The sequence below is a fragment of the Odontesthes bonariensis genome, chromosome 12, assembly GCF_027942865.1.
Source record: "Odontesthes bonariensis isolate fOdoBon6 chromosome 12, fOdoBon6.hap1, whole genome shotgun sequence".
In the NCBI taxonomy this organism is placed as follows: Eukaryota; Metazoa; Chordata; class Actinopteri; order Atheriniformes; family Atherinopsidae; genus Odontesthes; species Odontesthes bonariensis.
Window position 1 is genome coordinate 25,415,261 of NC_134517.1, and position 21,999 is coordinate 25,437,259.

Below are 21,999 nucleotides of genomic sequence, written 5' to 3' on the forward strand. Positions count from 1 at the left end.
CGGACTTGCAAGCTCACAGCGGTTCAGCTTGCATGTCCTCCGCCGGGGCCCGAGCGCCAAAGAAATATTGACAATAAACCTTGCAATTGTCTCCTATCTCTCCGTCTGAGTCTCTCCAGGTTGAAATGACCATACCATGATAATTCCTGCACCATTTTAGCAGATGGCATGGTACTGCAAGCATTGACTGGGAGCCTGCCAAAGGTATAGCCAGTTCTTTGTGTTTTCATGCGTAGCCTGCACAAGGTACACCTTCTGTATTTACTTTCATGAAAGTGTCTCTTGATTGACTTTGACTTGACTTAGACAATACCTTGTTTTTTCTACAGTTACTTTTTCTAGCGACAGATTTTGATATGAATGTACCTGTCAATCTGTCAGGGGAAAGACCGAGAATTTCTCTTACTGATGATGATGATGAGGAGAGCAGCAGCTAAGGAGGTTTGGGTTCATAATATCTTCAGAGTAAGACAGGAGTTTAAGAGTTTAAAATCATCATGTCAGGATATCATCACAGAGCACAATGCCCAAGTTCACCCGAATTCGGCACAACACAGATCCTTGCGTTATAGAAATGAATGGGTTAGGAAGCGGAGCACAACACCAGCCACATTGTTTGTCAAAGCACTTTAAGAAGCAGCAAATGTTATAAGCACGCACACACACTGACTGGGATTGTATTCCTGCTTTAACCTCCCATGGGTTCATTTCGACATTTGCAGTATTTGCACTTTGTTTTAGTGAGCTGGCAAACGAAGAGTGTTGCATTTCATTTGTAAATTTGCATTGTCACATTCAACTCCATTCGGCAATGTATAGAAAACTCCACGCTGCAGTGCGCATGGGGAAACAGCCAAAGTTAAGTTGCAACACTGTCACGTTTCAAGCAAATGTCCGCTCCCACATATTGTTGCATACTTTATCCCCCACAGTCATGTGAAACAAAATGCTTTACGAGAACATGAGTAGCAAAAATATGAACAACACACAAGGGTTTAAAGAATTCTAAATCAAAACTGATTCATTTTAGCATCCCTTTTTCTTTTGAGTTTATTAAAGAAGTCACTATGGTCAAGGAGACCATAACTTTAAGCAGTCAGAAGTTATTCTTCTTCAGCAGATAACTTTGCACTGGAAACCAAAACCAAACCATCAGAACTTCCTTATCTTTATATGTTGTTTTCATACCAGTTCTTCTCTTACTATCATCAATCGATCCATGTTACTGCTCCTATGAGTTTACATATGGAGATAGAAATTATACAGCAGCGGCTCGTTAGTGAAAAGCAGGGGGGAAAAAAAATAAGCTTCAAACAAGGCACTGTAAGAATGAGAGAAAATAAGCAGCAACACTGAGGCTGTGAGGGAATGAGGCAGATAAATTATTATGATGTCTCTGGATGGGAATAACTTGTGCCTGGTGATGATACAGTGAGGATAAAGGCTGAGAGGGGTGAAATATTGATCAAGCACACACACTTTAGGCTACTTGGAACACAGACATTACTGTGTGTTTACAGTGATGACCTGATGCTGTGGCAGCAATAATTGTGTATAACAGGAAGAAAGAAATTAGCCATAATTTGTTTAACAGCTCCCATACGTTGTAGCAGGGTTTGCAGCAAGGCTCATATCAGTCAGGGGCGTGAAGTATGTATCATACACTCCAAGTAAACTCTGGAAGCCTTTTAAGCCAGGCACCAGGAGAATTCAGAGCTCTGATTAATATTCCTCACCAATGTGCAGACTGGAAATTGAAAACTTTAGGTGGTGGGGAAGAGTGGGGGATTATACCTGCGTGATTGGCTCCAAACTACAACCATTGTTACAGCAGCTCTGTTGTAATTAGAGTGAGAAATTACTTTGAAAAAGCTTGCTTTAGAACAGCTGGCGACAAGTAATCTCTCTCACACCCAATCTAAGAAGTAAGTCTCCCAGTAGGTATGAGAAAGCTACCTACTACTCCCCTCGGCAATAATTGCCGTCTTCGTTATGTGATCCAATAGGAGCTGTATTAGTGGAACCTACAGTACATTTTAAGATATCATACATATAAGAATTAATCTTCCAACCATTCCACAAAATACACCAAGCTTCAAGAATTCCATAGATATCATCCTTTGTTCATTGGTAAAAACTACCAATCATCAGTTGGATCTGATGCACAATCAGGTCAAATAAAAGTCCATAATGACTGATCTGAAGATCAGTTTTGTTGACTAAAGACATTGAAAATCACTTTTATTGATGGAGAAGATAAAGTATGTGAAGCCAATTAGCAAAAAGTACTGTCAAAGAAAGCTCTCTTTACTGATCTCTAAACTACTCCACAAGAGGATAAATCAAAGCCAAAAAGTGGGATAGGCAGTAAAACATCGTTATTGTAATATTCAAGTCTGGTTCTGCTTCTGCTTCGACTTCTCTAAAGTTGGAAGCCTGCACCAAAATATGCTACAACCTGAACGAGGAGTAGGCACGACATTTTCCAGCATCATGCTACACCTTGAAGTTCACTCTGTTAAAGGAGTGAAGAAAGTTTCATATTTCAGTAAGATAATAAATCCAAACACATATTACAGATCTGCAAGAATGGTCTGAGAACAAGGAGTGCAACAGCATAGCTGAGGAATTCTCCATTACTGTAGTGTGCCCAGACTCTCTCATGAGCAGGGGCATATCCAAATAGAAGTGGCTCCTTTTCCAATGTGTGGCTTTTTTTTTTTTACATTTTCTTCTTACCAACAAGAGAAGCACTGTTATCAACAACATATGGCTCTTTCCCTTTAGAAGCAAGTCAAGCCAAATACAAGAGCATGCGGGTCACATGAATTTGCAGCTTTATGATGTAAGTTTAATGAGTAATGTGATTTTTATTGTGAAAGACAACAAGTATCACAACAAGGAAGCAAATGCAATGCCTCTGAAAACTAATGGAAATGAACAGGAGCACTCAATGAGCAGCTTTGGTTGAGTTAGCCAAAGGAGAACTCGGGGCAGGCTTCAGCTGACCAAAGGGTTACTTACAGAGCATTTGTCTGATCATAGGAGTTCCTCTGAGGCTATTGGCTAGATCAGATGCAGCACACTGGAGTGCTCAGTTTTCTGCCTGATATGAAAATAGGGCAACAATTCGACTGTGGCATTACAAACATTTAATGAGTACCTGCAGCGTGCATGTTTTAATAGATCCATTATATCCAGTAACATTATATGAGTACTATTGAGTTCCCCTTAAAATGGCTTTTCTTCTCGTGCAAAGAGGGCCCTTCTAAGGTAGTTTCTGAATCTTGTGCCTTTTCCACCAAACGTAGCTTGTTGAAATAGGTTTTTAAAACACTGGTACACCTGCTAAAACAATGCTAGTTATAGTGTGTTTATCCTCAGTGCTCAGGGGGCTACAACTACCTTCAAGGGGTCAAGCTGTAAACAATGACAGCATGAAGGTACTGCATTACAATGTATCTTGCAGACTGTGTAGGACCACAGTTTCTGTTTATTATCTTTTACAATCAACCACACACAGCAGTAAAGAGAAGGATTTTCCAGCTGTCTAGACTGAAAAATTAATCGGTCTCTTTTTGTCTGCAAGTTGCTGCTGTCAGTTTCGAGCCTTCGCAAAAGACATAAGAAACTTAAAACTTAATTTGGGATTCCCACCTTACCTTGATTCCTACGTAGTCTACAGGAATGATTGGGTTGTCCAGCGAAGGCAGGCTGGATTCATCCAAAGGCTCTCCCACCATCACTTTGGTTGCCACATTGATGAAGTCCACACCAATTGTCTTCGATACGAAAGGGAAGGAGCGTGACGCCCGCAGATTACACTCTATCACCTACAGAGGTACATAATACAAAATATTTTTTTAAAAAGTTAAAACAGTAGTTCTTTCAGTCTACTACAAACCTAAATATGGGTCAATCAGACGATAAATGTGCCAATCAATACATAGACATAACGTACAAATAGTACAAGTAAACAAATACACAGGTCCTGTTCTGCAGTGTGTGCGCTATAGCTGGAACATCAAAAAGGAAACCAACACTGATCGTGAAATCCATCCAGCTTCACAAATCATTCCGAACACGAGGCGATTTCAATTTGTGAGAGAATTGCATTCACCGCAACCAGGTGTGAAAATGTCAATCTGTCATTTAGTCATACCCAGGGAAATATTACCTACCATGACATCATTGCCTTTAACCAGAAATTGAGTATTAAAGGGCCCCGAAATTTCAAATGCTTGCGCAATTTTCCGGGTGGCGATTTTAACCTGAAAGCAAAGAAAAAGAACACACACTTAGAATAAATAGAAGGTTGCCATTCATATTTTCCATTCTATATTATCTTTGCAAAGAAAACTGGAGAATGTATTTTGGTGAAATGCATTTTTCATTTTTAAAGCACACAGTACAAGTTAACTCATTGGCTGCCAGCCATTTTCATTTCAGAGAGACCCATACTGCCAAGTGTTTTACAGTATTTTGACTGATTTTCCAAGACCCACAGAAAAGTGTTTCTTATGACTATGTACACACCGAAATTACCAAACGAAAGAGTAGACTCTCTTCTTTCATCAGGAAAAAAAAGTTTGTTTCTACCATTTTCAGTCCTTTAGTAATAGACAGTAGAACATAGGTTGGTTTCACCAAAAACAGCTGTTTGACCCAAAAAACGGAGAAAACACGCTTCTTCTTTTTTTGTGCAAAGTGCCACTGCTGCCACCTTGCGGGTAATTTTGCCAGTATATTCTCTGTTTAGTGTTTACAAGCCTAAGATTTAGTGACGAACTCCACTAGATTGTCCCCCAGCCCGCTCTGTTAAAAAACGCAATTGACGTCTATAGACGTCTTTGGCAGTCAGCGTTTTTTTTTAAATTGACGTCTATAGACGTCAATGGCACCGAAAGAGTTAAACACCTTGACTTCCATAGGAATATTTGGTTGATATCTTTCAAAAAACAAAGGACAGGACAATGCATATTCTGCATTTTCACTCACTAAGCATTCCATTCTGCTGGTTTTACATGTATACCTGTTGTTGCTCCTCCGTGACAGAAATCTCTTTCTATCTGCCATAATGGAGGATGTTTTGGTACCTTAAGCCGTTCACAAGGAGATAAATGAGGAGCTGCAAAAAAAATCTGTTTTTGAGCAGTCTCCTGATCTGCCTAATCAGGCTTTTGCAGATACAACGCATCCATAATAATATTTCAGAATTTGTAGGACTGCTGAAACAAACAAAAAAAAAAACAGACGGACACATCAGCACACACTGATATGGCTCTAACTTTACGAGACGCACATCAAGGCAGGGGACAGAAAATTTCCCAAAAAGTCTGAAAGTTTATAAAGAGATTAACATGAAAAGTTGGTTTGTGCCTAAAACTGCAGGATTTACAAAAAGTAATGGGTAGAAAATTATCATAAGCCCAAGAAGGATCACTGCCATTGAGCTCCAAGTGTTTAACTGGCTAATAGCTGATGTGGTCAGAGCCTCAGGGGTTAGCCTTATTAAGCCTGTCATGGATGATTTTGCAACTACAACAATAAACTGTTGTGTTTTGTTAATCCACTGCTAATGAGTGTTCATGGCTATTTAAATAGTATTGCAAGGATTTATCAGGCTCTGAGAATTAAATTTCAAATGCATTGTGTTGTGCTACTTAGAATTTGCCATAGAGAAAAAGAAATGGGCATGCAGCGTTTCTTGTCACGATCCTGTGTGGCTGATCAATAACCCAGATTAAATCCTGTTTTAGCGCTTCTTCTGGAAGGAAGCTTTGAATGTTTATACCAAAGTCACTTCTAACAAAAGTTTTCGAATTAATAGCACATCTGGCATATATCCAGTATTTGTCATGTTTTGAGGGAGGAGAAATACTTAATATTACAAATACACTACACCCACAGTTTCCTTTTCTCTGAATATATCATCATCAAAGCTTTAAGTGAATGTTCAGCAATGAAATGCAAAGCCAAAACTAAAAAATAAAGGAAGATATCCTCCCACAGAGGATACTGTACTGAATGCCTCATTTGTAGTCTAGACCTTTCTTGCCCCACTTGACATCATCATATGCTCTTTCAGACATGCACTCCTTTTCATTAACATGATATGAACTGAACATGCCAGCGTCATGTTTGGATGAGCACCCTGCGATAGCAGTCTTACTAGTTTGGACCAAGGAACATTCACACATAACTCTCAATATGGCTCGAGGCAGAGCTGCATCGAGTCATAAGAATGGATCATCGCTATCAGCACCGGTGGTGTATAATTTAACATCCGATCTGCTTTTTTAGAGAAATCCGACAGATTGATTTATTAAATCAACAGCAGTGCAGTGCAAACTTTCCTACTCTATGGTTTTCCCTATGATAATTAGGTGTTCCTCCTTTGGTTTTTACAAAGTGCTGAAGCCAAATGAATGGGAGAATTCTTTCTTCCTGTTCATTAGAGGCTTTGAGCTGCAGCCTCTGCTCTCTGCCAAACACAGAGCTTGATGCACAGACAGCATCTAGCAGCGGTGGAGACAGTGGACCAAGGTGAAGTGAAACATAATGTATTTCTAGAACCAACAATAACTGTCCTAGTGCTTCAAAGAGCAAAAGAGAATAGTAGGGAATCATACCAGCTGTTCAACAAGCTTACACATAACAAGGACACACTTATGTGGCAAATATGAATTGCTGTGGCATTATGGAATTAGAAAACTCTATAAGGTTTATATGCTGTCCTAATGACAAATACTACATGTAAACTGTGGCTTTCAGTCAATCATTACATGCACAGTTGAGTGCAGCAACAGTTATTGTGTTGGCCATTTAAGTGGACCACCATCCTTGTCCCAGTATACGTACTTGGGACAAATTATTGACCAAAGTATGTCTAATGCAGTGATGTACATGGCCGCTTTCAGTTTATTAGTATTCGGCTTCCGTCAGTTGACCTAATAATCCATGGACCAAAACAACGGTCAAACAATTCAGCTGCTGGCAAATCAGTACCATGCTGGTACATGTAGAGCAGTGAATTGGACACCTTTACAATTTGTGGGTGCTGTACACTTTATTGCTTTTACAAAACGATGCACAAAATCTCTTGCGCTTACTCTCTGTTGTTACCAGCTACTTCTTTTTTGTGTATCAACGTTATTTCTTTTATTTCCAGGACAAGAAATGTAGAATCTGTGTGAGATTACTGAGGCCAGTTTGGGTCTAGTTGAACATATAATTGAACAAGCAATGCAACCTCCAACCACATTATCTTTGTGTGTTACTGAAGCATTAAGAACATCAATTTGGAAGATTTTGGTCTATCTAACATGACTATATGTATCTTCAAAAAAGCTTGCTAATGGCACCACTATAGTGGGTATCATATCAGGGAACGATGAGACTCTCTACAGAGAGAAAATCCAACACCTGGTCCTCAATAAAGCCAAGACAAAATAGATCATCCACTACACACAAATGGAGAGGACGTTGAGAGGGTCAATAACACAAAATTTCTGGGACTCAATATTATAAACGACCTTTCATGGACCCTAAACCTCACTCACCTCGTGAAGAAAGCTCAGCAGAGGCTTTTCTTCCTGAGGAAACTGAAAAAAGCCAAAGTTCCCACCCAGCTCTTAGTGAACATTTACAGGAGCACAATAGAGAGCAAGCTCTGCCACTGTTCCACAGTGTGGTACAGCAGCTGCACTGCAGAGAACAGCAGGGACTTGGCCCTGGTGGTTAAGGATTGTGGAGACCAAGCTTCCAGAACTAGACTCTGTTTACTCCAGTTGACTTAACAAGAGGGCTAGAAACATCATCAAAGACCCAAAACACCCAGCCCATGGACTGTTTATCCCCCTCCCATCAGGGAAAAGATACGGGACACTTAAAACATGCACAAGCAGACTGAGAAACAGTTTTTTCCAGGGCCCTTACCCCACCCCACTCCCCACACACAACAGAGTAACCTCTCCATGCCCATGAACCAGCTAATTATCGGACTGTGAACTTAGTTCAGAATTTCAAATGGTGTAACATGTACATGAGGTGTTTAATCTACAATAAGTGGACTAAACTTTGAACTACTTTTTGTGATGTGTGAACTGCACAAAACTGTTAATGGGATTTAACTGACCTTTTCGAGAGCCCCCTGGCTTATGGTTTGGGTTGGGAGCATTAAGGTGGCATCCCCCGAGTGTACCCCTGCATCTTCCACATGCTCTGTTATGGCATGGACGAGAACCTGGACACACACATTGCAACACATGAAAAAAATTACCAGCAGCTCATGGGTCTAAAAAGCAACAATTTCACAGTGAATCCTTTTTTCACAACATCGGTCTGGTTTTAGTCTTAAATGGAGATTGCTTCCAGACAGGATATGCTTGTATGTGATGACTAGTACATGTTATTTGTCTTAACACATTGTGAGCCAGTACAAGACAGTACAGTGTGTGCTTCTCTCTGCGTTTTTAGGTAACACATTTAGTTAGGTCAAAACTATATTGAACACAAAGTATATATTGTATATCCTTGTACTTTTTCACACCAAAATCTTATTTTTACTCTGCCCAAGCCAGAACTTTCTGGCAAGATTCAGCCGGAAGTCTTAATAATCTTGCTGACAAATCTTGGTAATAATCCAACACATACCTACACCTCAGCTCTCGCCAGGAACAATGATCATGGATACTCAGAGTCAAAAGAATAATTTCTTACTTTCACCCAAAGGAAAGAAGATATGATTCACCAAGCAACTCCGTGCGAGTATGTGTCTGAAAATGAGCTCCTGTGCCATTAACTCATTTAGACTGCTACTAACCACAGCATTCATTAGCACTCTTCCGATAGAGCCTGTAATTAATACGTATTATCTCTGACTCCTACATATCCTCACACACACACACACACACACACACACACACATACACACACAGCGGGGCCACAAGTAATGAGGGCTGTTTGGTATTCATTGAGTGGACGACTTGTTAATGTGATACTGAAGATAAAGGAGGGGCTGTATTGAGAGTGAGAAAATCTACCATACAACTGGATAGGCCACGTACAAACTGACACCCTTGAAATGACTCTCAGAGTCTAAACAACAGAAAAGCAGACATGGTGTTCAGGAAAAGTTACAAGCTGGCTTTGTCACCCACTGCAACTAACACCATGGATACAGTTATATATATGAATTGTATTATACATAGATATAGTATTTAAAAGTTATGATAACTTATTATTATGTGTTTTATAATCCGAAAGGTAATGTGAGGTTGCATTTATCTCAAGCGTCATGTTAAGATCTGGCCATGTAATTTGCTTTGGTCTTCGTCAGTGTTTTTCTTGAAATCCTTTGTAACAGCCACTGTAAAAGCAGTCTCAAAGATGCGCAAACATAATGCTATTTTGTGAACATAGTCTATCTTTATTCCAAGAATTCTTCTCGTTTCCCCACCTTTCATAACTTGCTTCCAAAACATGACAAAAATATTGTAAGAGTGAGTTCAAACTTAAATTTCACATCTAAGTAAATTTAAATGGATAGCTTTTCTAAAAAGAAGTCAAAGATTTTTTCTTTTAGATTAAACACAAATGTCTTTGAGATGTCTGCAAACAGCACATAAAATAATTATTTAAAACAAATAATAATTCTTTACAGATTATGATCTTATCTAAAAGGAAAAAAGAAAATTTCATTTGCTCTTGGTACCACCGTTTCCTGAATTTAAGTTGTCATGTTTTCCATTTTTTTCCCTATAACATCTGTCTGGACTGAGATATGGTTTTATCATTCAAGATTAATCAGATTACTATAACTCTATACTTCTACTGCACTCAACACAATATTTATCCTTCCTTCCTTCCTTCCAATTTAAATAAATTTATTGAATAAATAATGCAAGGCTAGAGAAATGAATTTCAATGATACCTTTATATATGAAAACATGGTTAAATGTGAAGTCAATACGAATAAAACTGGCATAAATAACATTGTGTTCCAGGGTGTTACACTTGGCAATATTATGTTATTTAACACAGAAGATGTACAGTTGTGTAAATAAGAAAACACACCCTCTTTCAATTTGAAGGTTTCATGTATCACAACATAAAAATGTCTGTACTTACCAGGCTTTAGGTTAATAGAACCTCAGATGAACAACGAAACGTGACATAAGATATAGTTCCAAAATGCAGAAGCAGAGTGTGAAATACAAAACACACGCCACGATTCAACAGCTTGTTGAACCACCTTTAGCAGAAATAACTTGCACTAACCATTTTCTGTATAACGTTATCAGTCTCTCACACCATTGTGGAAGAATTTTGTCCACTCATTATGACCATGTTTTTACAGTTCATTGAGGTTTGCATGCATTCACTTATGAACAGTTCTCTTAAAGGGATAGTTCGCCTCTTTTGACATGAAGCAGTATGACATCCCGTATTAGCAATATCATTTAATGAACATTTTCTTACCCCCCGCTGCGTCCTGTGAGCCGAGTTCCAGCCTCGTTTTGGCGTTGACGAAGGTAGTCTGGCTAGTTGGCTGGGGCTTAAAAAATAAAGCGTCTTGCTTCTCAAAACAATATGCGTTCAAAAGAGTAATACATTTGCGTCACAAAATCGTTCAGCAAAAAAAGTAAGACCTCACAATCGCTTGACGCTATTTTAGCGCCAAGCGATTGTGAGGTCTGCCCCAGCCAACTAGCCGGACTACCTTCGTCAACGCCAAAACGAGGCTGGAACTCGGCCTGTCATACAGCTTCATGTCAAAAGAGGCGAACTATCCCTTTAAAGTCCCAACCACAGCATTTCAATCGAGACTTGGACTGGATCATTGCAACGTCTTTGTTCTTGGTTTTTTCAGCCATTGTGATGTAGATTTGCTGCTGTGCATTGTCCGAATTACTAATTTAGAAAGAAGAGTCTCTATCCTGACAATTATTCCAAACATGTTCAGTTTTTTTTCTAATTAGACTGTCATGAACTTTAACGTTTCACATGCTAAATGGGGCCAGAAGAGTCTGAGATATAGTTAGTTTCTCTGAGCATCGCAAATCATTTTTTATTCTTTTTAACATGTCCTGATATGTAAGACTTTAGCATTTGAAGAGGATGTACTTTCATGGCTGTAAACTGTTATTTCAGGTAATGTTTTTAAAGAGAATGCAGTAAATGTCCAACTAATTTTCTACTACTGTGTGATAATGATGTATGTCACCTTGCCATTCTTAGCCACTGCGTCCACCTCTACCTCCCTGGCTCCACGTATGAACTTGGTGATGACCACTGGATGCTCCTGGATGAAACACAGTAGCAAGATTATTATACTCAAAAATGAAGATAAAACAAATTCACTGAGAGAAAATTCCTGCAGTTCCTTTCTGTTCACATCCAAGCAAATGTTTGTCAAAAACAAAAAACGTGGATTGAGAGTGGATTGTAGTTGGACTATATGACCATGTTATGTTCTTATCAACTAAGCTGTTCAATGACATTGACTCTGCTGCCCTGTGACATCTTTAAAATACTAAAACATATTCCAGGTTTGTTGCAGCCAAAATGCTCGTGCTCCCCACCAGGAGAACAGAAGTTGTTCAGGCTTCAGACGGTATTGTGTATGCTCTAGTTGTTTAGGAACAAATGGAACACACGCATCCAGCCTGAATTTGGTGCTGAGACTAGCATGGATGTCAGCCAGTCTGAAGCCGATTATTTGGGTATCCAAAGGATCCCATGAAGGCATGCGAAGATGATGATTAACAAAACGTAGACAGCAAAAGCATCAAAGGGAACTGATATGGTTTTAAAAAACGTGAAATTGAAGATAAACAGAAAGTGATGTGGACTATACTGACATTGAGTGGTATCAATACACCTCAATAGTTACTCAATGCATTACTGATGTAGGGGAGAAAAAAAACAAAAAACATGACATGTGACTTGTACCTTTTGAAACTACAGAACACAGTTTTTTAAATCTTCAAAAAGGGCTGGAAAAATGTGGTTGACATGGTTTTTCGGTGTGCATTTATAATTGGTGCCATCAAAAATCTTGCAGGGCCTGACGTGGACAGAAAAATAAGAGATGAACACTTCTCACACGTCAGGATGCACAAACTGAAATAAATAAATATAATACATATTGATTTAACCCATCCTGATCGAGGCTGTTTCATTTGTGGGTGCAGTGCAGTCTGTAAGTTTTTATTTTGTGATCTTTTTATCTCGATTCTGTCCTCCAGCAATTGAATTGAAAAATTGAATTGAAGCAATAACCAAGAGCTTAAACCTTTGATACGGAGAATTTATCGGCAAACTGTTTATTTGCACATAAAGCCGTTGCTTGATCATAATATAAGGTTAGAATTTGTTTCTGACAATTGAGAAAACTTTACTCTATTTTAGCAGCGTTTGTTGTCTCTATTATAGTCGGTATGTGTATAAAATATGGACTTCCATAATGTGCCCTGAAGCCTGGAGTTTGACTGTTTCTGTTTTAAGCTTCTGAAACTGGACGCAATAAGTACATCTGACAATCGACATCATTAACTCCTAAATTAAATGTTCTTGGAGGAAATGCATCAAGTTGGATGTAGGATATTTTCTAGACTCCCACACATTTTGACATGTTGCAAACACTGGGATCACACTCTGCCAGCCATAAAAAAAATACGAAGGTGTACTGCACTTATCTTCTTTTAACATTGTGTATCATCTACCAAATCTTGCTTTTCAGCTGCTAAATACCCTATGATGTTTACCACAGAGCTGAGTAAGAAGTGTACTGTGGGTTCATTTGACTCTTTTGGCTCCAAACTGCTGCCTGCTGCAGTTGAAAATGATGTTGTTTAGAGCAGTGACAGTTCACCAGAACAGTTTGCTTCTGTGCAAAGAGCTTAACGATAAGCTGAAACTCTGTAACGAAGCTTATTAAAGCCAAGAAGAGCAGCAGATTTATTCCCTGTAGCTTCTTCACAACAGGCCCATTGTTTTTCACACTGTTGCATTTATTTCATATAGTCACTTCAAACGTAATTTTTTGAAGAAAACCTAAATTACAGCAGCCTCAAAGTAAAATTTTAACTTCACTTACATGTATTACAAAATTATCATCTGAATATCTCTTATGCTGTGATCAAAAATGAGTTGATGGCCCAGTCATACAGTCAAATGTCAGTTAACTAAAGTCTTGCATCAAATCCTACACAAAGTCAACAAGAAACGTCTGTATTAATGTGAAAGTAAATCATAAGAGTATTGTTGATTACAAGATAACAACAAAATAACATGTCTGATGCTCAACACTGAGACAATTGATGAAAAATTATGAAAAATGAACAATGACAATGTATTTCAGACTTGGCACATTTCCATTTGTCTTTGTGCTATGAAATGATTCCATGTTTTATGATATCCATATTCATTTTAAGATAGCTTACCAGGGCTATATTTATAAGAATGGCTTGTTTTTATTCACACTGGGAAATACATATTCACATTAAACCACTGTTAAAAATTGCATCACCCAATTCGTTCTGCATCAAAATAAATTGTCCCTGAATTTTTTCATACCCCTTGTTAATGGATACAAATTAGGTCTTGCAAATGAGATAAATGCCAGTAATAAATATGCCTATGTTTAAACCTTTTAAACCACCATTAACAGTCTTGTGTTGCTTGATGTTGTGAAAGTGTGAAATGAGCATGAATGTGCATACTTTTAGCCTGACGTAGAGGCTTATTGAGGGGCTAGCGGCCCCAAAGCACCATCGGCATTTGGTGAAGTGGAGGTAGGTACACAGTAGTAACAAACAATGTTGTTAACGCTTAGCGTTAGTTAATTGAAAGCAGAGGGAGAACAAATCACAAAAGCTGTCTGGCATTGTGTCTGTGTGAGATGTTTGGAGGAAGATCTTATAACATATCAAGAAGGAGACTTATGGTAGCCCGTCTGTTTCTAATGTGCAGGTATAAACACTTCATGATTTAATAGCGATCTCACCTGGGACACCTGGGCAGCCTCCTCCAAGAAGCGCTTCATTTCCTCTTCTCCGTATACAACATTCATTGCTGAACCACTGGTGAGATGCAGGCGGCAGAGGGATGGAGAAAAAGAGAGTGAGGGAGGGAAAACAAGAAGGCACAGGAGAGGAAGAGAAGGAAGCCAACAGGAGAACATAGAAGCTTCAAATGATTGTTCAAAACCCTCATTATCTCTCCATTGCATCACTATTACCATAGGGAACAAGGTCTGGAAACAGTCAAAATGAGGAGCGAGAGAGAGGGAGAACAGCTATTTAGGTCGAAAAGTACTCCAGGCTCTTGAAAACAAGCTCAGAACTTCATCATTAAAAAAACAACAGATTTAGGCAATTTTTTTTTTGTAGTTGTTGTTTTTGATTTTAGCAAGGCTATCCTCCTATTTGAAAAGAGATGGTTGAGAGAAGCAGGACAAAGTAAGACCACAGGCTTCGGTCAGATTTTTACTCCTTAGCTGTCTGTAGCTCAGAGGCAGACATATGCCCAACCCCCTGAAGAATACCGAGCCTGCATTTGAATACCAGAGATGGAAAATTCATAATGCATTTTAATTAAGTCATACCTTTGGCTTGGATTCCATCTAGTTTCTGTATCACTGTTTTGTGAATTTTCAAATGAAAATTCTATAAAACTATTTGGCATAACATGATTACCTTTTCAGAGTAAAAAGATGTCAGAGTGTTGTTCCCTGTAAAGTTAGCACTAGGCCTAAATCTAAGGCTTAAAATGAACTAAAATGACAGTTCTCAATATGCATTAATACGATCATTAGTATAAGTGCAGCAAAAAGGAAAAAAAATTGAAATACGTTCTGATGCGTACTCTAGTAGCTACGTACACTAGTGGTCCAGTTGGAGATGGCAACTATTTCAAACACCACTCACTGAATGCAAATGCCTTTCTCATGTTCTTTGAGTAGACATGGAGAAGTCAGTTGTGGTTGAAGCATTTGGAACTTTCAAAATAGCAATTTAACAGTAAGTAACATATACATGATGTTCATCGATGTCACTCTTACAAGATCTACACAAAGCCTGTTAAACACAGCCTCTAAAATGTATCCACTTGTGGCCATATTCAGTCTTTTAACACACTCGTTGTCATCCTTTTAACTACTAAGTCCTCAGCACTGTTTACTAAGCACATACAGATCCACGGTGAGTTTGTGTTATATTGATTGTTCTCATTGACTGTCTGTCACCTGTGTGTAAGGGTATGGAAATGGGTGGAGGGAGTGGGGTTGTGACAGATCCTGCCACAGGAGGACTGTGCAATTTATGTTTTTTAAGACAGTCCGAATGCTTATTTGGAGCAAGACCTAATAAGCATCTACATTTCAGCAACAAGCCCAAATTAAGCAACAAGCTACAACTACCAATATTTCTGGAAAAAAAAAAGAAAAAAGGACTCCTTCATATTATGTGGCCTTGCAACACTGCCACATATTCCTCTACAAACATACATATAAACATATCATGTTTGTTTGAAAATGCAACATTGTTACAGTCATAGCAGTTGATAAAAAGGGCAAAACTCTAATGTAGTTACTAATGTAGTTTAAGTAATTAGCTGACAAGCTAATTAAATGTTGCTAACCTCACTAGTCATTGCCACAACTTGTTTGATAAATTGTAAGTACAAAATGTACAACACCAGTTAACAGTTAGGTCTAAGATGCCTGGGTTGCAACATGGCCAACAGCAGCTGGCCCGCCTCTACCAAAGCCAGTGTCTGGATGAGGTAATGAGTTAGGGGCAGTGGGACAAATGACATCTTTTGCTGCTAATAATTCTGCTAATACTAATCACAGTCTGCAAACTAGAGCCTATCTACCGACGCTGATCCCTTTTTCTCAAAAACAGTACTCAACTATGACTTTTTTTGTAATCTAAACAACAACAAAAAATAATCACCAGAACATCTCTTGACAAGCGGAAAAACATTTTTGTGACTCAATTGATGCATTGTTATTTGTGGGCAGATACAAACGCCACATGCTTACATAATGATCAAACATATTTTTCAGAAAAACAGTAAAAAAAAAAAAGAACACAAGTTATGAAGAAAGTAATTTCGGCCATGACTTTTAATTATGTTTGGCTCACTGGTTCCCCAGATTTAATTAAAGGAGGCACCTTGACAAAATATTAAGTGAGAATTTGTTGAAACTCGTCTGAATGCTGGTGTTTGTCATTGTACAATTGTGCATCACAGCATTAGCATGTCACAGCAATATTAATAAAGATTGATGTTTTTTTTTTTTTTTTTTTTTTTTAAACCAAAGGGGAAGACTGACTTGGATATGCAAATAAGATGCAGTTGTTTTGTGAGAGTACATTTTAATGGTTGAAAAATAAAAAGCAAGACTGTGACAAGTAGAAGTCGGAGAGTGTGTGGTGTGTAAATGTGTGAGTAACTGCATTTCTACTGAGGCTGAAAAGAACATTCAGAAAATATTACCAAATACGTCAGAGGGGAAAAGTGAAAAAGCTGTAGGGATGGAGGAGATCAGAGAGAGTTCACTACTCTCTGATGCCGGAGAGGAGAGGAGAGCAGCTTCCTCTTTAACAGTATTCAGCTTCAGTCAACATAAATACAGGGTCATTAGTCTGGATTAGATTATTAATGGCATGATTAGAGTTACTTTCAACATCAAAGTGAACTTTAATATAGACACGTACCCCCTAACTAACTTCAATTACTTGATATATGTGGTAGTTTTAAATTTCACTTACTGCACTGTGTAAATAGATCCCCTTTAAATGTCATCACATCTTTGACAATGAAACAAACAACAAGAAAAATCTTCCAAAATCCCACTATGCATAAATTTCCCATGACACCTAAAGTAAGTCCTGCTTAATTCAGTGTGTCTTCCTGACATCTGCTGGGCAAACGTGTCACTGCATGGTCCAAGGGGCATTTGACAGAGCGTAAAGTTAATTGATTACCATAAGGTCAAAAAGGTATTTCATTCAGTTAGCAATTAGTCTAACATTTAGGTAAAAAAATCAATTTCATTGAATTTTGCGATGATGACTCAATTGGCCAGGTCGGTAGTTTTTTTCTCTACTATATATGTTAACACATTCTGATTGTCCTTCTGAAAAAGTTCTGACAAAATACAATAAATCATATTAATCTAATGTCCCTTAAGGTGTTAGTGAATCATCAACTACATTTATGGATAAGAGACTGCTGATATGATAAGATATATATATATATCTCTAAGTATATATACACTATTTTACTATCTAAGAAATGATACTATCATCCACTGCTACATCAATGCTGGAGATAGCACGGTATTTAGGCTGTTATGAGGTGTTAAAACTCACCTGAGAACATACGAGGGCCGCAGCAGACAGGGATAACCCACCTGGTCAGCAAATGCAAAGGCATCTTCCTGTGAGGGAAGAATAGCACATAGCACATGTGTTATATTTAGGCCAAAAATCATCCACAAAACAAAAATACTGATAATTATGCCATTATTCCAGATGATATGCCTCTGACATCAGGCATATGCACTAGTTAAGGTGCCAGATTGTTAGCATTGGAATGTGAACCATGTTTTTTTTTCCCCAGATAATTTACCCATGCGCCTGTTGTTGTTTATATTCCACCAGATGGTTGGTTTGTTTAAACAAACAACAATACTAGTGACATCTGTAAAGTCAGAGATGAGACCATGGCACTTCGTAACATCCTCAAACTCTTAACTGCACTAACTTTGCTCACCCATGACACAGACTCGCCAAGTCTGTAGAAGACAGCATAAATGGCCATCAAGACAAGTTCATTGAAATATTTGTGAAAGTACCAAACTCAGTCCCATACAAGTACAGCAGTGTATTTTGTGTAGAGCTTACTATAAAAGTAGAGTGGGAACAAGATAAGTGCATAAGTGCAAAATAGATGTTTTCTGCCAAAACATTAAAAACAATGTAAAAATGTAGTCTGCCTGTTAATGATGAAATGGGAGTGTGAGGTCACCATGGTAACAGTCATTTTAAAGCAGGAACACAAAAATTTAATAACTTTCTAACAAACACAAGCTATAGTTTGAAAAAAGCTATTCTTAAAACCAGTTTGACTGGTCAGAGTCTGAACAGTGTCAAGTATTTGTGTACAGTCAGAGATCAAAAAAGGGGGTTTCTGCTTGACCACATCCTCGTATGAAACAGCCCACCCTCCCCGCCCTTTTGGCCTCCTGTCGATTTAACCACATATGTTTTGAAACCCCATCTGAATTTAAAATAAAGTTGCATGGCTTCCAATGAAAAAGTGACAGAATGCAGTAAAAGCAATAATGTAAGTACTCTTCAAATCATCTCCAATTAGATATTTTTTTCACCTACCCACTCAGTTTACTTTAGAAATGAAAGAAGGAGAAGAAAGAAGAAGAAGTAGAGGCTATGGAAGGAATCGAGCAGTTAGAGAAAAACATTATGACCTCCTCCTCATCATCATCATCATGATCATTATCATCATCATCGCTCTGTCTCTCCAATCCGTCCCTCTTCAGATCTAGCCGTTCTCTCAATCATTACCCACTGTTCACTCGCCAGGTGAAGTACCATTTATAAACACAAAACAGCTTCCCAGAGCCACAAGAACCATCTCCCCATGGCTCTGCCGAAGTTATTCTTGGCCATTAAAAACAAACTGCTTCTCCAGGATCGACATGGAAACGGAATATGTAGTTAGACTCAAGAGAGACACTTAACTTATCTGTATGTGTATTACATAATCACTCCTTAGTGGTAACTCAATGCATGAATAATGGCAGTGGAAGAGGCATATCTTAACAGACGTGCTGTATTCAGCACGCATCATATTCCACAGGGTCTGCTTTATTCAGATGGAGCCAGGAGCGAGCTGAGATGGCCAAAAACAAGAAGCACTCAGAAAAAAGGCACAAGGATGAGAAGTAGGGAATGTTCAATGATAAATTGGCCTAAAACATTTTTTGTTTATCTATAAATCAGCAAAGACGATTTTAACAATCAAATGCAGATGCCAGGAAACTGTCTATTACTGGTTGTGATGCACTGATGTTATCATTCTATCAAAGTCTGAATCAAAATGGATTTATTTTTCACCACAAGAAATACAATCCATTAAAACTGTTATATCCAGTATCTACTATCTAACTCAAGTGTAGCAACAGTGAGGTTTTGTTTCTCAGGGACTCGGATCAAAAAGCAAAAAGACAGGTATAAAATCATGTGAGCAACTGAATGTGCTTGAGTACATGGAGCATAATCTTCAATTCTTTTGAAACTAACACAATCGACAGAGGTAAAGAAAGCTGATTCTTGGTGCTCAGGTTCAAAGCACTTGGATTCTTTTCATTTTTTTTTAGGAGCTCCTTGAAGAGATTTTTGGTATATGCTCAGAACACATATCGCAGAGCAAAGAGAAACTTAAGGCATTTAAATGTTTCAATTATTCATTCTTTTTATGTTTCTTCTCACCAGCGAGCTGAGCGCCCTCCATGGGGCTTGGGCCACCTCGAGATCATCTAGGATGCTGGAGAAGACAGATCGCTCTTCGGCCCGGTCGATCTGCAGGGGACTTGTTCCCAGAATCTTAATTCCACTCAGGTGCAACGGAATGGCCAAATTGTTGGGAATCTGACCTCCCACTGACACTATGCTACCCGAGCAACCCTGTAAAGGAGAGGAGAGGTCATGTGATTGGACAGAATACTACAAGAAAAGCCCCCTGCCACCTACCCATGAGACAGTGAAAATATGAAACAAACATTGTTTATTTAGTTTGTGCAATGAGTCTAGCATTCACCAAGTAAAAGATGCTTGTGCTCACTTGTGGGGGGGTATTGTTAACACTGTGACAAATTAGTGTGCATCATGTGGACCTTGGGTTAGGGCTAGCCAAGTAGTAATTATGGTTAAGGTTACAGAGTCTCTGGGAAAGGAATGAGTCAATGTTTTGATTTCTGAAGTCATGGAAACATGACTGTGTGTGTGTGTTCATCAGTCTATGTATATGTGACCAATTGTGTGAGTCTTTTCATAACTGCATTCAGCCCCTTTTCCTCTAGATCCAAGGAGGATGCTGTTTCCATGGCAATGCCAGGTTGTATCTCTTCATTATTCATAGGTCTGCTCTCCAGCTCCTGTCCAGGGTTTATCTCAATGTTCTAATGCCGTATTTATCACAAACACATTCACAAAAGCAAGAGTAGACTGCAGCTATAAGAGAGGGATTGAAGGTAAGGCCATCTCTCTGAACAAACAATTAATCACACTGTGATCCCATCACAATGTTAACTAGATTACAATATTGTACGGGGGGGGGGGGGGGGGGGTCTGAGTGCACCTGTATGTCAATAAACAAACAGGCACCGACAGATGTAAGACGAAATAAAATTGATACATCATGATTATTAAACCCTGAAACATATTTTGACATCATCAGGGTCAGGTGTGATCCATAGATTCTATAAGGGATATCAATATTCATTAGAACATTATACATATTTTTAGTAAAATACACAATTTCTTTTTCTAAATAACTTTTTCGTACAGCAACATTTACACCCAAAAAGTACCACACTGATGTAAAAACAAATTTGCAAACAGAACTCTTACAGAGTCCAATGTCTGCTGTGTTAGGTGTTATTTTGAACACAGACATGAGCTTTGTTTGGCACCTTTTAGGTCCAACCTAATTCAGCAGCATAAAGTAGCATAAGGCAGTATGATTAACAATGTAACAATGAGATAAGAAATTGTAGATATTCTCCAGCCTTTGTGTGTATAATACCTAAAGAATCCCACCACCAGTAAATGTAATATAATTGATTTGTATACAACTCTGCCATGGGAGAGGGTTTTGTTGAACACTTTTTCTATCAGATTCTAATCATTACACATGAATGTATTGATATAACTCAATGATAAATTGATAATTTGTACAGAATGCTCTGATGCCTTATCCCTAGTGCATGCTGGGATTCTGCGGGCCAAGTTATGCTGATCTGGGTACAGTTTGAGGGTGTAGAGTACAGCACGTGATAAATATAAATATTCGCTATGTAGAATTCCAGAGCTGCATATCGAATGTGTGTTATTTTTCCATAATGAACAAGGAACAAGAAATCATGAATCTCTGTTTTTGTTTGGATTTAAAAAAAGAAAAGATGCTATATGAATGATTATGATAATGTCCTGACCTCCTGCTGTGTAATATCAAGGACGCGCTCCAGGGTCAACTCCTCGAAATAAAGGCGGTCACACTCATCAAAGTCAGTGCTGACTGTCTCAGGGTTGTGGTTGACTACCACCGTCTTCTTGCCCAATTGTCTCAAGGCTCTGATGCTGGACACTGCACACCAGTCAAACTCAACGCTGCTGCCTGGTGGATAAATATGAGTCAGTTGGCCACAGAAAGAAGTTCAAAACTTAAACATACATAGCAATTACGCTGCTACAGAATGGTGACATTTCCTTTTCATGCAATCAGATTCCATAACATTAACCTTTAACTCACCATGTAAGATTTTATGTGACGAAACAAAATTAAAATGAGAAAACAATAAATTAATAAATAGAGCAGAATAGAACAAAGGGGTGTTTGGTGTAGGCAGGGATGACCTCCTGTAGTGTTCTTCATTGCAGTGAAGCTAAAGAAGCCTCTGACTGGACACTCTCCATTGTTTAATTTCATGTTACATAAAAGTTATTGTGAGACTCACCAATGTGGTAAGGCCCACAACCAAGAACCATAATTCCCTGGTCTTTGAAGTCCACATCATGCTCCTGGTGAAGTGCATATTTGGTAAAAACTCATGTTATTGATGCAGTGTTGAGAATATCCGTGATTTTCAAGGTGGGAAATCTCACTGATCTTTTGTTTCAATTGTGCTTAGAACACAAACAATTATTGGATTTGTTAGATACACACATGAACACATCACAC

The 21,999-nt window shown here is 38.5% G+C and overlaps 1 protein-coding gene across 1 annotated transcript in view; it reads right to left on the reverse strand.

The window, feature by feature from the left end:
- The window catches only part of cps1 (carbamoyl-phosphate synthase 1, mitochondrial), a 61,014-nt gene that overhangs the window by 15,653 nt on the left and 23,362 nt on the right, over positions 1-21,999 (reverse strand). The window contains exons 24-32 of the mRNA XM_075479849.1: positions 21,776-21,839; positions 21,254-21,435; positions 19,530-19,724; positions 17,388-17,455; positions 14,012-14,087; positions 11,228-11,305; positions 8,138-8,245; positions 4,182-4,271; positions 3,663-3,833 (exon numbers count right to left, since the gene is read on the reverse strand). Of these exons, the coding sequence (XP_075335964.1) occupies positions 3,663-3,833; positions 4,182-4,271; positions 8,138-8,245; positions 11,228-11,305; positions 14,012-14,087; positions 17,388-17,455; positions 19,530-19,724; positions 21,254-21,435; positions 21,776-21,839 (1,032 nt within the window). The remainder of the gene's footprint in view (positions 1-3,662; positions 3,834-4,181; positions 4,272-8,137; positions 8,246-11,227; positions 11,306-14,011; positions 14,088-17,387; positions 17,456-19,529; positions 19,725-21,253; positions 21,436-21,775; positions 21,840-21,999) is intronic.